The 23,925-nt window shown below is 44.4% G+C and overlaps 1 protein-coding gene and 1 non-coding gene across 6 annotated transcripts in view; both read right to left on the bottom strand.

The window, feature by feature from the left end:
- LOC132904525 (uncharacterized) overlaps positions 1–23,925 on the bottom strand; it is a 307,845-nt gene that overhangs the window by 225,891 nt on the left and 58,029 nt on the right. For all 5 annotated transcript variants that reach the window (XM_060955100.1, XM_060955102.1, XM_060955101.1 and 2 more), the window contains exon 3: positions 13,804–14,001. In XM_060955100.1, the coding sequence (XP_060811083.1) occupies positions 13,804–14,001 (198 nt within the window). The remainder of the gene's footprint in view (positions 1–13,803; positions 14,002–23,925) is intronic.
- Positions 875–1,015, bottom strand: LOC132904745 (U4 spliceosomal RNA). Its single transcript, XR_009657653.1, has one exon. It is a non-coding gene; the product is annotated as a U4 spliceosomal RNA (small nuclear RNA).

The following is a 23,925-nucleotide window of genomic DNA, read 5'->3' as shown; positions in this document are numbered from 1 at the left end:
TTACGTAAGCACAAGGATACTTCTTGGGCCGTGACTCCGCACCAAGACCTGGGTAACATCCTCGACGGTAATTGCGCGTAACAACCAGCGGATACACGCCGATCCACGAAACAAGGTTGCCGGAAGTGGCGGCCGATCAATAGGTAAATAGGCTAATCGCCGTTTCGTTCGTCCTGAATGGAGTTTCGAGTGGCGCGAGCGGCTCTACGCGAGTCAACTATTCAACGTTTTATCGATTCGCCGGAAATCACACGCTCGATAGACCCTAAAACGTCGACCTCGACCTGGCTGCACGCAACAACACGTGCACGCATACCAACACGCGACCGAACAGTCGATGGACCCGACGTTCCATTCGTGCGATCGCGTCTTAATGGCCTCGCGCACAATGCGAGAATCGGCCCCTGAATGGAGTGAAATCGATAAGAAATTTACCGCGCGGCAAACATACAGAGAAATCGCCACTCGATGAGCCGGAATTGAACCTCACACCGATTGAGTTACAGCGAACACAGGAGTCGAGGAATGATCATCGAGAGGGTGGCGAACATGTGGTGTGTTTATATGTCAAGGTTGTTCTCACAGTAGCAATAATATATTGAAGAGTACCGATAGAGCAAAGCAGAACGTAAATTCCGTAGGCATCAGAACAACTGACTTATTTTTAAAAACATCGAATGGAATACACTCCAAGCAAGAAAACATCAGAGAGTATTTCTATACATTTTTAAATCTTTAACGTGACTTGTTAACTAAACCGAAATACTTTTAGATGAAATAGTCAATGATGAGATATATTAATATCTGTTGAGTACAAAAATAACAGAACAACCAAAAAATATTAAAGTACTTTTTGTTTGGAAATGCCTGAAAACCCCCGTAGGGGTTACCAAAAATTGCCGTAGCCGATGGTTTTTCACATCGTCTTGGCGGGGTATTGGTAAAAGTTTTCAACTAGCAATAATCGCACCTCGGTAGAACCTCATTGGTTACGATATCGCCACTGCGCAAAGCTAAAGATTCTACCTGTCATGATTCCAGATATAATATTCCGCGAACAGTTTTACATGCGAGAAACAATACGAATCGAGGCGCCATCTAGTTCTCGAGGATCGAACTAACGTTCTTCTCTATACCCTGTACATAACCGTGTTCTCACCCCTGTTTAAAGTTACTTTACCCCTGTTGAGGAAGTGAACAATCGATTCTAAAAATATTTTTGAAAATTTATTAATATATCTGAATGAACGAGAAATTTCTCGATGATGTTACATACTTTTTGTCGGCGATAAATCATATCTACGATTATTATATGTATATCTCATTGACCAAAGATAGAAATGTAAATGCTTTAAACGAACATGCTTGATAACCGTTGCATTTCGTATAAAAAGCCGAAAGATATTAATTCAAAAAGTTGCACGAGTTGAAATTATACGCTGAGCGGCTGTATTTAATCGTCACAGCCCGAGTAAAAAATTAATTTATAGACATTCGTAACACGAGCGAAGTGGAAAGTAAATGAGTGCTTCCCGCAGCCCTCCTGTAATTATTCTACCACGCATGGTAGTGAGATTTATTGTAGGTTTTTCTAAGCGTAATAGCGCACGCATTACCCTTTCATCAAGAAGTTATGCTGAAACGAGCCTGTAAACACAAATGGTACACGTATTCAATCACGTCGCAAGTTTCTCTCGAATTCATAGAAAGGAAACGCTGGAACCCCGATTCCTTTCGATTTTATACGATTCCATACGCATGTTAACGTGGATCTATTCAAAAAGACAATTGCAAAATAGGTCATAGTCTAACGAATTCCTCCCACGATTATTAAGAACATAATCCTAACGTACGTAAGTACTGGCATCAGAAATACCAGCACGACGTAATGATAATAATTATCAAGTTTTTTCACGATTGTCGTATTTTCTCGCGAAACGCGGGAAAACATGATTGCTCCAATCACGATCGTATCTCACCACGTGCAAAATTTCTACCGTGAAAATCATTCCGCGTGCACGCACGCGCCGGACGCAAACACCAGCGATATACACTTTCTCCGACGACTTTACGTTTTCATACGCCCACGACTAGATTATTACCGGTTTCCGATGTTATCGCGAAAAGCTCGCAACGAGGCGGCGAGTTTTCCCGCGCCTTTAACACAATTCGCCCTAGTCGAATTCGTCTAAATGCAACCCAAAATGACAACTGGTCTGAATAAGATTCCGATTACCCTGCATGCATTTTCTGACAGACTGTCGTTTTAATATAATATTTAGATATATAATAAAACATCAGAAGGCTGTAATGTGTATGAATGTATATTCATAGTTATCGTGACACACGTATTGGTCAAAACACTGTACCCTAAACCTGATGCAGCGTCATTACGATTTCCTGGTAGTAAAGCTACGCGAGTCGACGAGATTATATTATTAATAATGCAATTCACACAGGTGTACGAGGCTGTTATTGGAAATATAGACGTGCACAGATCGATGCTGTAGGGTCCGATATAGACGAGCGATTTTTTGACGTTGCGTTCTCCCCGTTTTTAATTGGGAAAACAAAAAAAAAGACGAAGCAGCGAGAACACAGCGTCAAAAAGTCGCTCGTCTGCAGTGGATCCAAAATCACAACGACACCGCACCCTTCGCGTGCATCCTCGTCTAGTAGCAAAAACTTCACGTTGTCGCATACCTGTCGAGCGGTCAAAGACTTCATGAAACAACGCATCGATGCCACTCGTGCTTCGCACGAATCGAAGAACAGCACAATAGAAAAACGAACTTAGAACGCATTCTCACGCGACGCGGTGCAATCGCGGCACGAATAAACCGAACGGTCATTAGAAGGCGACGTCCGCACATGTGCGAGATACATCTCCGATACTCAATCTCCTTGGCGATCAATCACGTTGAAAAGTACCGCGCGCTTTCACTGCGAACGCAGCGCCGCTGTTTTCGTACGCCTCTGTCATCAATATCGCGCGAACCAACTCCGCCAGATCGATTACTGACGGTAATTATTTAATTTCCCGCGCGATCTCGCGCGGCCCACATCCACGGCTGCTGATCCATTATCATCAGAGCATTATTCTCTAGCACCTGCTCCGCTCGACTCTATCGGCTCTCCCCCTCACCCACCCCCCGCATGGATTAACGAGCCACGCGGTAATAAGTGGCGAGGGGGAAGAAACTGCTTTTAGAGATTCAATTACGTTATCCGCATGGTAGCGTAATGATAATGGTCTTCGACTGGTTCTCGAATTTAGTTGCGTATATACCAGCGAGGTAACGAACGAGGAAGCGCGTCGGTAAGAAACATTCTCTCTCATAAATATCCCAGTTCGCCTAGCTTATGGTAATCTATCCATTGATCTAATTTGGACCGAAAAGGAACGTTCTGGCATAATTAGTCCTGTGTGTAACGTTGCTCGATTTATCGTTTACAGATACATAGTTTGATTTCTTATTTCCTCCGAGAAGAGACTCTTTTCGACGCCTGACTAATCGTTTCGTAAATTATTAAAATGTCGAGAAAAAGATACGTATAGGCTTTCAAATGTATGTATATTTAGATAAGTAACGACAGATTCGTAGAAACCACTACCAACGACCTCAGTTATCTGGAATTCAACATCCTGGAATATAGGACCTTGCTCGACGACCGGAGGCACGTACGGACTCAAATTAGCAGTTGCCAGAAATTTCAGACAACGTCGTGAGATGAAAGTTTCGTGAACGGTCATAAGGTACCAGAGATATCGAGGTATGCAACACCCTAGATGTACGGATCACCGTATCTCGTATATTGATTTCGATAACGTCATTTACATCGAATGTAATGGATCCAATGTCTATATCAGGTTCAATGAGCCATTTGTGCAAGCTCCTGCAATTTCTGGACAGTATACACAGCGTTCTAAGTATGACATTTCACCTACACTCTACGTGCTTAGAATCAGTTGCAACGACTTCTACGAATCTCCAAGTACCTATAACAGACCGTGATCTTAACATTAACCATATCGAATTCTAGGAACCTATGATCAACCGCATCACATTCTACGATTCTATGCTTATCGACATTCAACCCCATAATTGGTAACTCGTTAATTCAGTATTACACAAATCATAAATTATTACCTTGCTCAATACGACACCTACAATCCTCAGAAACAGTCCGTTTCAGGCACCAACCCAAGTTCCATCTATTTTGTAACCAAAAAGCTCGGTTTCCATCGAACTGAAGGCACATGCTAAAGGCAGCCAAAGAGATTCTAATTCGCGATGCCGACGTGAACAGTTCTTCCTGGACGTCGCGGCTCACCGCTTATTACAAGGCGTGTAATGGGCTTCCGCGCGCGACTCGAGGCTTCCCTGGCTTGAGATAACGAGCGACGAGAAAAGGACCGCGAGCAGATTAACAGTACCGACTGTCGAGACCCGATCCGATTAAACCGCGCATAATAAATCGCCGAGAGTGCGATCATTCAATTAATAGCTGGCGATGCAGCTCCATGAAAACTTCTTCGTATCGCGCCTTTTCTTTTAAATATCGCACCTACGTAAACCGTCACGTTCACGCCTGATAAGAAACTCGCGCCAGCTCTATACTACTTGCTTCTAATTGCTCTTTCTACGTACTGGGTGACCAGATTGTAAAAGACTTATAGCCTGTGACAAACGTTCAATTTCTTAGGATTACTTCAAGTTTTTCGATTACGTACTTCTTTGTTCTTGCGTAAGATCGTGCAAACTTTTTTATTTTGCTTTTTCACGAAGTTTTCAGTCTTGCATACATCAACGACGAAGAAGATATCCGTGTTATACAAATCACTGTGTATAACTCATTTGTCCAACTTTTTATCAGAATATTGTTTCATTAGCACACGGGTAAAGTGGTCGGTGAGATGCGGCGATTCATAGTACTTGAATCATAACAGTAATTATAATGGACATCGGACGTTCTAGCTGCTAACGATGAGAGATTCCACGAGGTTTAATGGCAATACCGTAAATTCCATGCAACGCGTGTAACACGAGCGCATAGACGAAGTGTTCGCGAGCTCCTCCGGCGCGCTTAATAAAACGATGCGCCAGCTGGAAAAGGAAGAATGTGCTGTTTCGAGCATTTAACACGTGGTCTATCTATACACGTGGTGTATTCGAGTATTCCTCGGACTTTCGAATTTTGTATCTTTCTTCTACGTATTCTTTATTAGGAATATCTCAAATTAAAGACAAAGCTATACCTAATTTACTTCAGACATAAAACATCAAATAAAATATAAGATCGTAATCTAGATATAACGTTAATTTAGATGATCTCGGCGGTTAGATATAAAAATTAATAAGTTTCTTCTTTACATAAATCGAAGCGTTCTCTAATCGGATGCCTCTGTAATCTTTATCTGGAATAATATTCGATATTTTAAGCTTTTAAAAACAATCATCAAGATAACGTTTCTGCGTTTAAGAATCGATTTTTCTCATCGTTGTGTTTCCCGTTTCCTGTACGATTAATCACTCGGCGTATCCCCGAGGGAAGAAGGCGTTTCACGCGTAAAATTTCACAAATTCGAAACTAGAAACGTCACACGAGCGTGAAGGCTCGCGCGCGTCAACGGCGACAAGAAAAAGCGGGCCGCAGGGCATCGCGAAGAGGATGTATCCCGGCGTGAAAGCGATGGCATTCCATCGGGAGAAATAGATCGAACCACGGGAAACGGACTCGTTAGCGACCAACGAATCTCGTCCGGCGTATGATTGCTTTCTCATGCCGGTCACCGCTGGCTACCGTTTGACTCGACGATTTACGAACACCACTTTCTCCATTCCAACGACGTTATCCAACGTAACCTGGCGTCAAAGCTAAACATCCAACTCTGATCGATCCGAACAACCTACTACGCGTTATGTCACTCGATATTCGCAAATTGAACCGGTTGAACTCACAGAACGGAAAGTTTCTAGTAGTTTGTTCGTTCATCTTCGTAATCTAGAGGACATAATCCTTTAAAGAGAAGCGAGAGAACATTGAAAGGTATACGTAATTCAAATGGATATATACGAGAAGCAATTGAATTTTACTATACGTAATTGAAGATTTTCATTACAATACTTACAGTCGAATAGAACAGAACGAAACAATTCTTCGTTGATTCCAATAATTCCTAACACGTCGATAATCTTCTAATAGTCTCTCAGTATCTCGTTGTTCGATAAATAGCCTAATACTTCCGAGCAGGGGTGTACATCGCAATTTACCAGTTTTTAGATATCAAAACGCGACGAGAAACCTGGACTGCAGGCCAAAGACAGAAGGATGGTGTTCAAGGTGAAAGGCTGAGGAAGTTGAGCTCCAATTAAATTGTATCTCCTTTAAGAGGGCCGCTGCCGTTACAGATAGCCCGCGTGCCGCTTGTTTAAGGCAGAACGCGAGCGAGAGCTCGCGGGTACAGCTCTCCCCCGCGTGTAAGAGAGCGAGCACACGAACGAACACACCGGCTACCGCAACCGGAGGAGAACAAGCTTATGAAGCAGCGCCAGTTTTTGCCCCGTCCGCAACGTTATGGGACTAATTTATTAACTACCCGATCGAGCATCACGGAACCGTTCCACCATCGGCTGCCTTCGGCCTTCGTACGCGTACAGGCTAAGCCACTCGCAAGAAACTCGCGTAATCTTCCTTCCAATCTTCGTGAAACGCAAGCCGTTTGATTCGCCAACGTTTCATCACGCCACTTTCTTGCCCAGCCTAGAACCATCGTCCCAAGGGTTTCAAGACTGATTTCACGGTAATTTCAAGGGGATCTTAATCGATTGGACGCTACGCTTTTGGAAGCGGATGGTGAGTGTTACATATTGGACTTCATGCATCATTGCTTTGGAATCTTGAGAAAGTCTTCTAATTTTGTTTTCGATGATCTAGGTGGTCTCGATACGCTTGTTGCAACGAGACGTTTCCTTTACTTCGAGGAGTATATCGAATGACAATGTTCATTAGGGCAATTGATTCCGTTTAGGCTGAGTTTAGGCTAAGCGAAAAAAATTGTAACATTTTTTATATTATAGCTGAATGTAAATAGAGCAGACCAGGAGTAACGTTTCATCTCTTCGCGATATCTCTGATACGCCGCGACGTGTTAAACTTTCCCGTGTCAAAGGGACACGAAAATGTTATTCGACATCAGAAATTGAAATATCTTGTATTATTAACGAAACTTGTCGTATCTCGATTTTAGTACAACGCGAATTGTTTTCTGTTTAGCTGTTGTGTACAAAAATCTTCGAAATTCAATAAAACGTAGAAGATTAAAGAAACATCAAAAACACTTCCTATCCCAACAATCTTATTGCTGCAAGCTTTCGCCTAACTTTCCTCGGTCCTTGCCACAAGGAGAGACGCGATTTCTCAATAAGTTATTGGTTGCCGCGTTGAGATAAGTACCTCGTTGACAAACTGAATTGCAAGATCGAGGAAGTACGAAGGCAAGCAGACGGAAACAAGCGCATCCTTGGTATAGCCGTGGACGTAGGCCAGGCCCCGTGATAGGATGACAAGCCTCGCGGCGTATCTTATCGCGATCTCCCATCGAATCGATACGATGGGAGGGAGGGGGATCCATGCGTAGTTAAGCGTTTTACGTTAGCGAGACTGTCCACGCGCGTTACCAGTTACCCACCCCCTCCCCGCCACGTTTCTAACCAGCTATTAGAAATTGGTCGCAGTTTTTACGCGCGCGGATTCAACGCGACCCGCCTCGTTGTCCGCTCGATCGCGCTTACGTAAATAAAACAAAAATTCGCCGCCGCGTTTCCTCGCTTTCCTATTCATTATGTAAAAGCGGCCCGTTTGGAAAATAACACTTGCTTCATTTATCTTCCATTCCCGCTGCTCCCCTCGCTTCCCGGCGCGGCGCTGCTCGCGCGGATGCAGGAAGAGGAGAAAGGCTCTCTCGGACCCGAGAGATTGAATCTTCCACGAACAATGAGCCGCTGTGATACGCGTAAGCGATGCCAACGCAGATACCGCCCGTTTCTCGCAGCGAAAGAAGAGGCAAAAGGAAACGCAAAGCTATCCACTTTTCTTCGATTTCTTCGCAGCTCGACACTCGCACGTGATTCTAGCTAGATTAGGTTCGTGTCTGAAGCGGTTATCCAAAGGATAACGAACGGGTCTGGTAGTCATTGGAGTACTTGTCGTTCTTATTCGAAAATCGATTTTAAGATTGAGCGGTAGGATGTTCTGATACACACATTGTCTCAAAATTCTGTAAGTTCCGAAGAAATGAATATCCAAGATTCTGCTGTTCGACATATTTCCCATCGAAGAAGCATCGACGAACAACGAACGGTAGCTGGAAAGCGAGGAAGGCTCATTGTCTCTCGCATGGAGGTCGATCCTCGTTTGGTAGCTAGCAAGTAGGTAGGTAGGTAATGTAACCAGTCGCATACGTAACCGATTGGTCGCGGGTTAAGTAGCTGGTAGCAGCACGCGGATACTGTCTCCACGGTATCGATATATCACGCGGTGCGAGGCGGTCGAGCTTCGAGCGTGTCGTCGATCCCGCGAGCACGAGGCTCGCTTTACCTGTGCAGGCGAAAACTCGCATACTAATAAGCAGCGCGTGAATCACGTACGCGTTGGCCCTGTTCAACGGAACCTTAAAATTCCCCATGGCCTGATACCCGTGCGTTCGCCGGTGACAAATGGTTTATGATGGAAAGATTTCTCCACGGTAGCATTTTAGTAGGTTTTTCATGACGAGTTCATATTCGATAACGAAACCGTATTGAACGAGGTCAGGGTTAGGAAAGGGAACGAACATTTGACGAGTATTTGTGAAATTTATCGTTTAATGATTTCGAATGATGACGATGAGAATCTCGGAGAAGTAGGATATTTCGATTTTTGGAGAACCGTAGATAACTCTGTCTTAAGCGAAAGGATCATAGACGAAAATTGTATATTTCAAGCGCTCTATCATCCTATGACGAATTTTACACACATTGTATAGCACCTTTCTCTGTCTTAACGAAGCCGAGCTTTCCACCGGTATATCCAATATCGGGGAATATCGATGACAGAAGATCGTGGAAATAGCCTTAATTTAATCGAACGGGAATAATAGGAGCGCATTGGGCGGTTGTTGGAACGAGACGATCGAGAGAAACCAAGCGATCGCGTGGCGTGGGCCGTCGTTTCTGCTCCCGGCGCAGATCTTCCAGATTCAATGGCGAAAGATCGCCGGATAGCCACAAGAGAGACCTACATACATGTACACCCATTGGTGGTTTACACGAGGAACCTAGAACCTGGCTATGACTATCGTAGTCCCGAGTCGAAACCCGCAGCCTTCAATCATTGTCAATCAGTTCGGACGAGGCACCGTTACGGTGTCTTCGATGCACTCGTCCCGTGCTATCTGGCTACACCTACCTACTGCTATTCTTCGCCGACATTCCAGCCTTTACCTTACAGTCCCGTTTTCCACCAGCTTCGTCAATCTGTGCACACCCTTCGACTACGTCGACGCAGGTCCATCTTGTTCCTGGCTACCTAGCACAACCTCTCGATCAAATTGACTAGACTGAACGTCCTGAATTTAAGAAGCGAACGTTGGGTCTCCTCTTTGTTTGGAGATGATTGGATCTAAAAGGTCTCGTTGAAACGAACATTAAGCTAACGAAAACGCTTGATCAGCTTGTAAGGAATGAAAAAGTGCGCCCTAAAAGACCTAAAAATACCAAAATCTGTCGATGCGGTGAGATCAAGAACCGTATCGACTGGTCTATCGACATGTCATCGAGGTTAACGCGAGACAGTTATCGCGTTAAAACTGCCAAGCTGGTTAACAAGACATTCTGCTCGAGAGAATGGAACTGGAATCGTATTTCATCGCTAACTCGAGACGCGATTTCACATGCAACGGGAACGTCGCCGAAGAAACAATACCCGAAGGTGAACAGAAAGAGAATCGAGAACGAGTGGATGATTGAAACGGACCGACCCACCACTGACCCCCGTCGTTTCTTTCGCGATCGTAGTCTCCCAAGTACGCTCGATAAGCGTCTCGGCTGTAACTTGATGTTGCGATACGAACGGAAATAAATGTCGCGGGGTTCTCTCGGCCCCGTACACCTGTGCGACCATTCGCCAGTCCGCGTTTATCTGCAGGGCTCGACCCACCCACGCGAATTCCTGCCCTTCGAATATCGAGCCAAGCACTATGCACGTTTCTAGCTCTTTCTCTCTCTCTCTTTGTTGCTGCTGCTGCTGCAGCATAGTCACAGCCTAGCTGGTGATTCCTCGGTGAAACGTTCTTCCAGCAGAAACAACCGTTACGATAGCTCCAAAATTGGACATGGGATTTCGAAGTGAAGCATGTGAATTGTTTTTTGTTTTAAATGAATTGCAGAAATATTAAGTTATGGAAATATTTCGAGGTCGTCGTATAAATTCTCGAATTTTACTACCGGAATACGTGATTAGGGTTCAACTTTTTAAAAAAAAAAGACTACCTCTCTAAACTTATTTATTGCAAACAGACGATATAAATAATGGTAAAGTCCAACGTAAATGTTAAAAGATATTTGTAACATTCACATCTTCCTGTTCATTTTGATTGATGAAGTTGGACAACACGATTTCAGAAAGTATCTCTACTACTACATCCTCCATCCAACCGTCGATTATGTTTACCCAAGGTATCGGAAGAAGTGCCACAAGCAGCAACCAACGATCTATAAATCAATTTTTCTCCGCTCCAGTTTCCCAAAACGAAAATCTCTGGGCCAGTTAAGAGCCTGGAAAGCCGCGAAATGATATTTACGAGCGTGTTCTCCGGTTGAACGTAAAGGGCGAGTCGAGAACCGTTCTTAGTCCGTCGGGCGTCCCTTTTCCGTATACGGTTCGAAATGGTCGTTACTTGGCAAGAAATTATTGCTATTACGGACGAAGCACACGCGCGTAACCTTGTTATCGGCTTGGTTGATACGGCGATTACGGATGCGTCGCGTGGTGGCGAGGCACCGTGTGCCTACGTACACCAGCTCGTACACGGAAAATCACTAGTCACACTCGCGTAAGAGAGAAAAAGAGAAAGAAACAGCGTCTAGGCTAGTTTAATTGGATACAAGCTCGGGTGTAACGAGCTCTATCGAATTACTTGTCCGGTAGGTAATTCACTCGGCGCAACATTCGACAACCTTTCGCTCCGCGAAGCCGGTCGTCGTTTAACGACGGATAATTCCTGTTTCGTCCCGTATACATCGTGCAGGATGTTTATTGATCGAAACGACGCTGGCAAATTGCGCTGATGTACCGCCTCTCGGACGCTTTCGTCGCTCGCGAGCTACCTATTCCAGTTTTTCCAAGGGACTGCTCCATGTTGCATCGAACTTTCTACCAGGATAATTCTTCTAGGGTGAGTAATTACATCGTACGACAGTAGGAGGGATTTATTAAGTTCCTGCGGGTAGTTGTTAAGGTAAGTCAAGTTAGCGAACAGTCATACTCGTTCTAGCAAATTCATTCTTTACGGTCAAGCTTTCAATGTAGTTGGTTTTTATACGTTAAATTCGAACGTTTACGGTCATTCCGCTAAGGAGCAAAATTCTACGATTCTTGAACCCTGATTGCTCCTCGATCGAAGAGCTTTAAAAGGCAATCTACTAATCGCAACGAAGACAACGACGCGACCGAAATGGCTAGATAGAAGACAAGTCCCGAATCGTGACGGAAGAGTCGACTGGTCTGCGGACAAATTTCCAGATCGACAGTACCGGATGTGATTGCGCGCGGACAAAGGCCACAGCTCGCCTATATTAGGTAGAACGCGCCGGTTAGCTTCTCTGCCTACCTACTTTCAGAAATTCTGCGCTAACGAGCGAGCAGAGCTCCGCTCGCGTCGCTCCGCTTTCCACCGTGGACATCGCTGCCCCATATCTGCCAAATTGTCGTGAGCCAGCGCGTCGTTTTCTTTATTGGTCTTCTCCTTAGAATTTATCGAGCGCCGCTCGCCGTGCCTTCCATTGTGTAGAAATTTCCCTCGTACCCGCTTCACGTCGTAATAAGAGTTAGTTTTCGGAAATTCCTCGGTCAGGCTTCAGGGTAGAACGATGGACTCGTAGCTGTAATCTTATCACGTTCTTACTATTGGGTCGAGATATTCTCTACGATAATTGACAGTTCGTTTCAAACACAGTCAACCTATTTTTACTTGCGACAAGCTTGGTCTGCGAACAGAGTCGACGTTACTTTCTTCTGTCTTCTCTAAATTTATATTTGAAGCTTAATTCCGCAACCATTTCGAACACGAACACTGTCTCGTTCGACTCTTAATAAACTGTAACGTTGAAACGTCAAAGTACATTTTTCGATAAAACATAACAGCTTCGATTTTGATGACACCGCGAGACTGTGCAAAAACCTCGGATTACAAACTCGTATATCACTAACATTCTATATCATCATACCTTTAAACACAACTCAACCCCACCATCAGAAATTCATTCCTCCGATCAAACACAATTCGGGTCGGCCGAATCAATCAGTCAACGTTCTCAGCGCCAATTACCGAGCTTCCGAACGTTATTCATCAAACCCATCTTCCCCTCGAATCAGAGCAACCTCCACCGAGTAGAAGCGGTTTGGTGTCACGAGATTAGGTTATTTCGCCACGTGCTCGACCGTTACCCCAAGCCGAGAACTGTCCCTATTTCGCTGCGAGTTTTAATTAACGTTTACGAACCGTACAGCGGGAGATTTCGAGATCGGTGGTTAGGCGGAGGCTTTTGCGAACGCCCTCTCGAGACACTTTGTGCGACTGGCGTGGCTCTCCGCGTAAATAAATTAACCTCGGTGAAGGCACGTGCTTCGACGCGCTGACAACCCTCGTTGCTCGAGATTCGAGACAGGCCGGTTACCCGCAACTACAAGTGTTATTAGCGACGATCGACCGGCAAGGGTTGCCTTTCTTCTCGACGACCACTTCTCGCTCGACAATTCTTGCCGGTTTAATTGAATTTCTAAGCGTTAATGCTGAACTGTCTCTTGGAATGTCTCGCGTACCTAGTCTTGAGTACCTTTGCGAGGGCGTTACTCGGTTAATCTGCCGTTATATCACATTCACGCCAGCCGAGTTGTGTCATTGGAGACAAACTTCGGAAGGTTAAGCAACTATCTACGTACCAGGTCAAAGAAAAGTCGCGATTTTTCTGAAAAGTTTAATTTTAAGTTTAATTTTGGTAGATTCTAACTCATTTTCGATCCTATTGTTTTCCGTTTAAATTCTGGCCTCGATTTTCTGTTGAAATTGTAAATATTAAAAGCGTAAAATGTTAAGCATCTTTTTCTTTGTTCAAACGGTACCGAGATTACGATAAAAAAAAATTCGTAGATCGTAGCAGAGGCAAAGGACACCGATCGGAAACTCTGCTATCTTCGCGTGTTCTCCAGCTATCAAAGAAACAACCGCCGAACAAAAAGATGAATTTCTCGATGCGCGCTTTCATCGCCGATTAAATCGGTCACCGGTTATATAAATAGAAGGCCGTGTCATCCGGACGATAAGTCGGATTTCGCAATTGGTCGCGAAGTGGATCCGGTCGCGACCATACTTGGACATAGCCATCTATGAGACTGATTACTTTAATCGCTTCGAGGAACAATCCGTCCGTTGAGCCGCATTCCCGCCGCTCTTTCACCTTTCCTGCCTCGCGGACGATCCAGTTTCACGGACGAACCTCGTACATTCGCGAGCGACTACGCGAAAAGAGGAAATAAACTCACCGTTTCAGAGGCGACAGACTTCACTTCCGCCAGAAGAGACGCAGCTGGTGACAGATAAGTCCTGAGGAAGTTCTCCAAGTTGCCGTGATAAGCGCACACCAGGATGTCCCGGGCCTGTCTTATCAGCAGATTGATAACGCCATCGCCGTAAATCGGTCCGAGCAAGTTCCGGACCAACGATGCGACATCTCCGCGACCCTGCAACAGAGCGGTCCTTTCACGAGCCTGTTTCCCGGAGAAACGTTACATATTACCGTGAAGTGACATGGCTTGTTCGTATCTGGACCAGGAATGAATTTCAAGGGTTGGGACGTGATAGAATGGCGACAGGTGGTGGAACGTGATGTAATGCGACGTGACGAACGAGTCATTCGGAATTCAAATCGATACATCGTGTACTTTATTAATTTTAGAATCACAGCTACACGCGTGAGCAGAATTTAAGTTTAGAAATTTGGCACGGAGAACAAGTTCGGTAGCGAATAACTGTTCCTTGTTCGCGGGATTCTTTCGGATGGAGGCCTAATCCAGGAACACGAAAATAATTTTAGAAAACAATTGATAATTGAATATACAATCCCCATTATCGCTAATGAACGGTATAATGGCTGGTAAAAGTCAAGATACTTGCATTGTTAATATTCAGCACTTATCACGGACGCAGCAGCACAATGCGCGCGTTCTTATCTCCTTATTGTAGCCCCGTGATAAATGGACGAATACCAGATCATTATTATTATACCTGGTAGTAAGCTGGGGCAAACCAGATTAATTCCAACAGATAGTCGATAATTAACTACATTGTTGCCACTACATGTACGTCGATATACAATGAAACAGTGTCTGATTAAATCTCCTATGAAATCGGCCCGGTTATACCTGCATAATATCATAACGATATCATAATATAATAATAGCGCAAAATAGGGTAAGGATATTACTACTGGCCATTATCTTACTATATTCGTAATGTAGAGATTTCACGTAATATATGGCGGCGTGCATTCCTGAGTTATATAACACCTTCGGGTTTCCGCGTTCTCAGAAGCTTTTAACGCGCTGAGCCATGGTTCCGGAAACGGGAAGCGGTCGAAGAAGCCGAGGGGACAAGCGAGCTAACGGTTCCAAGTTCTCTTCCATATTGTTATGGAATCATGGCCTACGCCAGGAGAATCTGTTATCGACACCGATCTCCCCCAACGGTGAGAACAAACAAGGGGGAATAAATTGAATTTTATGGCAGCACCCGTCCACCACTTCCAATGAACTCTTGGAACTTGCTTTTGGGGAGGTATATCCGTCAATTCGAGGAGCATCGCTGGACTCCGTTTCTTCCGCCTGTCTTTTGTGCTTTCGAGAGATGTACGCAAAGTATATTGAAACGAGGGTGCTGATTTATCGAGGAACTTTTCGCTTTAATTTAAGCTGGCTACGTACTTTTGCTTATAGTCGTGCAGTTACGTGGTAAAATTTTACAGTCTCAAGAGTTGAATTCTAGCACGTTACGAACTAAACATTTTACGTACTAAACGAACCTAATTGCCAGCTACTCTTTCGCGTCAAATATTACACGTTAAATAAATCACTGTCAACCCTTCTTACCTTGTCGTTTATTTTAAGCATAAAATCCTGATCAAATTTCTTGACTGATATCTCCACGAAACACAGGATATTTCGTCAACAGTCTCTGACAATAAAATACAAATACACGAGATCTCTTCGTGCATCTATAACGTGTCAACGATTCAAACTCCGTAAGAAACTAAAAGAAAAAAAGAACCATCTTCGTAAAAACCAACGAAAGAGAACGATTCTCCTTAGTATTTACACAAATCACCAGCAGACGTAAACGCGTTTATCCAAGATCCCTTCCTCCAATCCGCGTGGTCCTTCGCCTTCATCGATGCGAATCGAGGCGATCCAGTTCGTCTTTTTCGAGGAACGCAAAGTTGGTCGGCCTCTCGAGACCGTAAACCAGATACTTTCCAGCAAAATCGGCTGGTTGTTCGCAGAACGACGTCGCAGCGGGGATCGGGACCCGGTGCTATCCGCTTACGAATCGCTCGGCCGGCGGGCGTCGGATGGCGAAGCGGACAAGTGGCATGCGTCGCCCCAGCGGCGATGTGGCTGCATTATATCGGCGTGCATCGTTACACCGGACTGCATAAACATCGCAGTTTAGCGGCCACTCGAGAAACCGGGGAACACCGCGATGTAACCATTATACGCGTACTCGATCGCCCACGTGTGTCCGCCCTCATCCGCCTGGTCTTCGTGCTCGATGAGCGAAAATGCAACGAAACTTGCACGAGGTACGTGTGGAATGCGTCCGGTTGAGAGTTTAATGGGATACTTTTTGTTTGTCGTTATGTTTCAGCTTGAGATTTTCAGAAGATATAGTAGACGTCACAACTTTAAAAGATAGCACATCACAAATTTGCAAATGGATAAAGTTGAACTTACAACTATTAAGAAAACGTTACTTATCTTCATTACTGCTACTCCCTTTGCATTTCTTGTGCCTTTTTTCATTCCTAGAATTTCTTTTAACACGCTCCTGCGCTTATCGTCTCAACCTTGCTTTTGTAAAGAAATAGCGTTACATCAAAAAATGGTAGATAAGGTAGTCGAGTATAAATACGGCATCGGACTTTACAAGCTCGAATAAAGTAATAGCGACATATCGTCGTCGATTTCACAAACAAAACCATAAACTAGATAGAACAAATACATTCCTTTCTCTGAAAACAGCGATCTAACAAGATCAAACAGTTTAAGAAAAGAATCTAAATCACCCTCGACAATCGCTATTCGCTCGCTTGGATCGCCGCTCGAGTGACAGCCACTTCAATTTGTAATGTCCCGATTACATGGTTCGAGCAACTGTTACCGATCTCATAAACGAGTAGTATAAATCAGCTATTGTCTCGTTGGATCGATAATGCCAAGTATCGATAATTTTCATGGTGGAACGGGAGTCCGACCCTCAGGATACGACGATATTCGAATAATAGGGCCATTTCAGGGTTCGTCAATACCAATATTTGGTCAGTCGAAATTTATGGGAAAAGGGTAAGTCGACGGTGCATAAAAGACTCGTTAGGGGAGGATGGTCTCGTCCCTATGGGGATTCCGGGAAATGAAAAGGGACGTGGAAGCCGAGGGTTCGCATAAATTAACCGTGGCTACAGCGCTAGCTGTTTTAATAGACCACCTTATGGAGGCATATTGTTTATTAATGCGTTTGCTCGCACGAACAGTCCCTCTTGATTCACCGTAATGTATCTACACTTCCCTGTGATAATGTGATTTATGAAATGCTGGGCTAAACACGCTTCGATGTTTAGAAGCACGTGGTGGGTTTTGAAGGCAGATGTATTATTAATAAAGCGATTTAAATATTCTAACGAGAGTTAGGTGGGAAGTTCGTTGAGAATTTACATACGAGTTTCGAAGATTCTATATTTAATGATCTTATTGATAAACTGCGGTTATACTTAGTATTAAGACGATAAAATTGACAAATTTGGCACAACAAGAATCGCTATCATAAACAGCCTGAACGAATGAAAATATTTTTTCCAGAAATTCTAAAATTTCTCCCGTTTAAAAGCTTCCTCATCCTCTAATTTCAACCAAACTTAAATTGTGGGTACATAATACTTCCAAACGAGAACTCTCTACCAAAACAATGCCGAATTAATCAACCTCTGAGCAAACATTCGATAAAGCCCGACAATTTAACCTGGCATAACGAAATCAAAGATACTTCAAATGAATTTCAGTGGCCGTTTCTCTTGCCAACTCGCCCCACCAAACATCAATCGGATCAACTACTACAAGAGCTTTCGATCGAGTTCGCTCAAATCCCCGCAGCGAATGCATTCATTAAGCTTCGTTGCAACAAAAAGAAAAAGAAAGAGAGAGGGAGAGTCATCGGAGGGTGAGAAGGGTAGAAAAAAGTATAACGCGAGAGAGAAGAATAGAGAAAGAGAGAGAGAGAGAGTCGAAATTGTCGGCGGTACAAAGCGGAGTGCCGGCATAGAAAGAACGCGAGGAGAATTGGGACGTCAGCATGCCAGCAACCCTGCCTTTTTCATGCGCCCGTCTCGCTGACAGCAAAGCTGGAACGATCGCGGAATTGAAATTGACCGAGAACGCCACGGGGTGGGCCTTGATTAGCCCCTTTGTTTAACCGGTCGCTTTGTTTAATCGCGTCCCGTTATAAGCGCCGCGAGTTCCTTTCACGCCCACCAATTTGCATTTCGTACATACTCGCGAATTTCATGTTGCAGCACGGTCTGAGTTTTTGTGTATGATTGGGATTTTGTGGGAGATGGAATCTTGGGAGAAAGTGGACGGAAAAGGGTGAACGTTGCGCGAGGGGGTGAACTTGCTCGAAAGCCTTAGTCGACTCGGGTCTAACGTTTATAAATACCGTTGCTCCAGGATATTTGCATATTTGCTTATTTTGAACAAGTTAAGTCACTGACAAAGTTGATTTTATTGTTCAGTCGTTATTCTCGTACAAAAGAATATTGTAAGACGACAAAATTGACGTTTGCTCGTACGATAGGAAGGCTGTGACTTTAGTTCAATGATATTCGTAAGTTTCTCAGCAAATAATTCAAATTGACGGAAGCTAATACCTGTCATCCTCGATCACTATACGGTTTATCATGAACGTACACGATTCGAATAACACCCACATACTGTTGCTACAAGCCAAAGGTGTTCCAAGAGAACAATTAATATCTACGCCTGGATCACGTTTTTCCATCGGCACCAATCGTTATTAATTCGTCGAACTGTCCGAGACAGCGTTCTGCTCGTGTAAACCAGTTTGTATCGAGCGACCACGTCAACCGGTGAACATTTGATTAGTACGTTCGAGCCGAACAGATATTCGAGGTGTACAGATTTCGCAATGATCTAATGTAATCCCAGGAGATTTGTCTTCACCGTGACACCGATCGCGGCTCGAAAACTCCGGTCATGGGAATCTATGGTGATCATAATGGAAACAATGAAACGTAACCAAGAAGAAGAAGAAGGAAAGAGAAAAAGAGAGAAGGAGACAGGCTACAAGGCAGAGAGCATAGAACACTTTTCTCGCGCGGGAATAATACAGATCGTGAAAACATTTGTTACACGATCTCCCTAACCAATCAGCCAGACGTCCAGTCCATTCTCCGCGATGCGTGTCTGCGGCATAGAATATAATTTAATACATTTATATAACTGACGGGTTATCACTCTCGCTGGCGTGTCTGACACTTCTTACGTGGCCGGTATTCGCGAGGGCTTGTGGCGAATTCGCACCAGTCTCTGCCTGCGATTCTCTCGCGGTCGATTCCCCTTGAGTCTGCGTGAAAATTCCTATTCTACTTCTCCGTAAGTACTTCGTTTCGTTCGCCTCACTGACTCGTCCTTTCAATGCTTCTACAGGATTTCATGGTCGATTTGCAAAGATACTTTGGCTGTCTCAACAGCAGAGAAATCAACATTTTGAAACTAGAAAAGCTGCTTCTTCGTTGCAGTTTTATGGAGAACGCTTTCCTACGTCTATGTACATCTCTCTATTTGCTTCTATCTAATTTACCAAGATCTTATAGTCGATAAATTTATATTATTATTAAAACTAAGTTTCCAATCTCCGTTTGAAATCTACACCTCGTCGTGCGAACGAGGATCAAATCAAATTATCGTAAGTACAAACTTCACGACCGTGCTTCAAACGCTATCATACTTTCCCATGAATAGCAACGGTGTACCGCTAGGCCGAGACCCTGAACCGGACGATAGACACCGGGCAACGACAATCGAACCGAACAGATAACCATCGTGATAGAGAAGAAAACGCAAATCGATCGGTCGTTCTCGAAGATCGTGTTTGAGCAAAGTTCGTTAAAGGTATCGACGTTTCAAGCGTTGTGAGAAGTGGCAGGGACACTTTTGCAGCTCGATCCACTTACTTTCGCCGATATTTTCTCGTTCTCGTCTCGTTAAGAACTCTCCTAAGTGGCCAGCCGACTGTTTCACGATCGACCGACGCGACGGTGACGCGGCGTCGCTTCGTAATTATCGAAAAATCGAAACACACGGAGAGAAAGAGAGGAGAGGCCGGTGTCGTTAATTAAATCGCCGCGGCGACCGAGAAAAGCCATCGGAAGCGGAGCCGCGAGCCAGCTTCGAATGGTTGCACAATACACCAGAAGCGCTCGCGATATCCATCAATGCTGCGTTGTTTAGGATCAGGATAATGCAACGGACCACCGAGTCCGCGAGCCGAAGGAGAGAGTTTCTCGAGCGAGACGGAACGAAGACAGGAGGAAAGGGGAAGAGGGACACGCGGGATGGAAACGCGCATTAATCAATCTCCGCACGTGGAAACCCGCGCTGGCCTGATGAAGTGCCTCTCGCTCGCTAGTCCGATAAGCTTCGTGAATTGTCGTTTTCTAACGCTGTGGCACGCACGTGAGATTCGTTAGACACGCGTTTCTTTTTCTTTCCGCTTTCGGCAGTAGGGAGGTAGGTGTCGTTATTTGATCGTTTGATGTAATCGTGATTCAGAACCGTACGCTACAAACTTGAAGCTTCCACAAAATTACAAAGACGTAATTAATCGAAACATTGGAAAATAACAACTTTGAAAAAAATCATAGATTTTACCCTTAGCGGTAGCCGCAAAGTATCAGAAAAACAGAGAACAGAGTTTAGAAGTGTGAAAAATTCATCGCAAAGATTGGTGCTAATCGAACGAAGTTCATCGACCTTTCCCGGATAGGACAACAACAGAGGCCGCAACAACTTTATATGTCAGTGTGATATTTGTATCTAAAATTGATCCCTTATCTCGGTTCCACGGCGAACACGGTCTTCCGTCGACGGAACAATGGCAGCCGCTTTCCAGAACGCAACAGGCCGACGCGCGGCGTGTTCGATCCCCGACGAGCGGACCGGAGCGCAATCGCAATAGCGACGACGACGACGACGACTCAATCCAACCAGCCCGGTGCATTCCAAGGATTTGTTTCTACTCAGATTACAACGGCAGATATCGACGACAACCGACCGATATTTCATGTTAGAAACGGCCACCAATGCCCGTCGTTAACTCACCGGTTTCCACGCTGCGGGGGTTGAGTGCAGAGGAAGTTACCTTCCTTCTTTTTCTAAAATTTTTATGATCCTTTATACGAGGGTGAAAAAAGATTATTGGAAGGAAAAACTATTAGGAAGATAAATAATCTACCTCCTCTTTGCGGGGGAAGTATCTGTTGGAAAGGGAGAATGAAACTTTCTATGAAAACTCGTATAATTTTATTAGAGTGGTGGATAACATAGCGTATGGGAAATATGTGACTTTCACTTCAAATTGTCACGTATTATTTACAGTAATATTCTTTAAAATGTTGATGTCAACGTTATTTTATAGCTTCCCTGTCGATTCATTTTCTACTGAAAAATCGATATGTCCCAACATTTGCATAACTTTCTCCAAATGCTACATTTACGTTTATACGAATAACTTATACGAATATTTTCACCTATTAAATACGAAAAAGTAGTTTACTACGATTTCGATAACAGAACTCGAGAATGAAATTAATTAAAAAATTCGTTGGTCAATTACGAATTTCTAACGTCTCTATTACAAATCTCGCAAATATTCCATATAGATTATGCCAAAAGCTAAATTTATTCTTCTTTCGTGTCATCGACGATGATTGACAGCGAGATGAAACATAACAAATGGTATTAACCCATGGAAACGATATTTCGCATGTATCGGTTTAACGTCGGTTCAGTATGAGAAATCAAAATTAATGAAAACGACGTGAAACGTGGCAAGCAACCCTGAATCAGAAAAACTGTCGGAATACCGTACAGCACTTCCTATTGCGACACCCCCGGCCAGCTGCCACGTCAATCTCCACCCTGTACCGATTTGATTGCGGTCGCGCAATTAATTCGCTGTCCCGCAAAAACGCTCGAAGCAACATTGTAGCAGAAGGCAAGTCGAAGCCCACGGATCACCGATCCAGCAAAAATTTCTCCAGCCTCTATTACGTGCTCGGCGCACGTGACTCGTGCGATTGCGTTACTCGAGCAACGATGCAATGCAGCCACGCCAAACAGAAAGAGAAAGAGACAATCTCTCTGTGTAGACACGCTCGCGATATCGCTGACACCTCTCGACAACTACTCGAGAGAGAACGAGTCAGGGGTCGATTCGACGTTGACAAGAGAATTATGCCGGAATAAAGCGTTTTAAAGTCTAATTGCGTTTCTATGCGTGTAAATACGAAGAAAAAATGGTATAAGTTGTAACGAGGAATATGTAGAGTCACGCGGCAGTTGGAACGCAGATGCTGGATTATCGGTGGTGGATATCAAGAATCCGACTTTCGCGCGCCAACAGAACAGAGGAAAGAATTGGCTGTGCAGGTCGCGGCGACGGGTCACGGCTGCGGCACCCTGTATATAGGACGATGACGTCACCGCGGCTTACCTACCGGAGCAGAGTGTGTAAAATGCATCCGGTGGGTGTGTCGCTCCCATACCCTTTATGACTCCGCGCTGGCGCTACGAGCGACCAGCCCGCTCCTTACAAACGCCGCGCGGCTTTAACCGTCGTAGAGTCGCGCCGCGTCGCGTAAACGACCCGCCGCGAAAGGGAAGGTAATCGTAGCCGACCGCCACTGCGATTCGCCATCCCGTTTTCACCGACGTTCCCAGCAGGAAATATCGTAGTATTTTGAATTTCAAGCTTAGAACTTGGAATGTTTTATGATTTTTTGACGAGTTCTATCGTATGGCTCTGGACCAAGAATTACACCCGGAATTTCCTAAGAAAGTTTTTCCAATGTGTTCGACCTTTCGCGGAGAGACGCGATCGCGAAGAAGCGCGCCAACGGGAGTCGTAAATTCCCGTTACGATTAGATAATCGACGTCACGAAATGATCGATCCCCTATTTCGTTTAGGATAATAGAGGTGGTTGAACTGATTATAACACCGAAGTAACAGGTTACAATATACACTTTATTCCAACAACTTTATGGACATAGACAATTGCGTATATATAGGTTAAATAGATGACTGATCTAAGGGAAAACCAGTCAGGAGATGTTGACTGATCTAAAGATGGAAAACCAGTGAAGTTCGGTGACGATGTTGTGGTGGAGGAAAGCTATCGATGGGTGTTCTAAAGCACGAGACCATCGGATTCGTTGATGGCAATTTTGGCCAGGAAAGTGAGGGCAATAATCGTTGCTTCTAATTGGATAAGAAAAAGGTTGGTGGGCAAGGAAGGAGAAACCCCAAATTTCTTGTACCTTCTCGGAGTGGACAATAAATACCAAGGAACACTTGAAGTAAAAAGATACATGTTTGATCTGAAGGATCTTAACTATGAAACTGCCAAGATTTATGGTAGGTCCTTAAGATTGCTGAGGATACGCAAGAAGAATGTGTAGACATCTGGGCCTGGTTTGTGTAGACAGTCACCGGACGTAACACAATGCGTCACGAAAATTCACTTTACGGAAGTTCAGAGAACTCGTATAATTTATTTACGAACGGACTTGTGCTATCGTAAGCGAAATTTACAAGATCGTTTCTTATATGACGTAGCAAGAAATTCTGAAATGTAACATCGCCAGAATATGCCTACGGTCTGTGAAACGTATTTGTAGCAATCGAACGGATCGAAAAGCTCGTTACACGAGCCACGAAACAAATAAGGGAAAGTCGAATAACGCGGAGCAGGGGAACGAGTAATAATGGAAACGCGACAGATCGTACGAGACACCTATTTACCAGTCGATATCGTTTAACTCTCTCCTCCAAATCTAAAAATCAAGCTGAACGTTGGTCCCAGTTGGTTGACAAGCACGCGTAAACGCGTAGAAAACGCGACTCAACTGAAAAATTCATTCGGTAATTACTGTAATTCGCGTTTCACGTTATCAACGACATTGCCAATTATGCTCTTAATGTCGCTCGCGAGTTCTGCGGAAATATCGTGCGCGCGCTGTAATAAATCAATCGCCATCTACGTTGCTTGCAAATTGGTACTATGAAGTTACTACGTATAAAGCGCTTTGAAATTACTTCA

This window comes from Bombus pascuorum, chromosome 2 (genome assembly GCF_905332965.1).
Source record: "Bombus pascuorum chromosome 2, iyBomPasc1.1, whole genome shotgun sequence".
NCBI classification, from domain to species: Eukaryota; Metazoa; Arthropoda; class Insecta; order Hymenoptera; family Apidae; genus Bombus; species Bombus pascuorum.
Note: the sequence above shows the minus strand (reverse complement) of the source record. Positions and strands in the feature narration are given on the sequence as shown.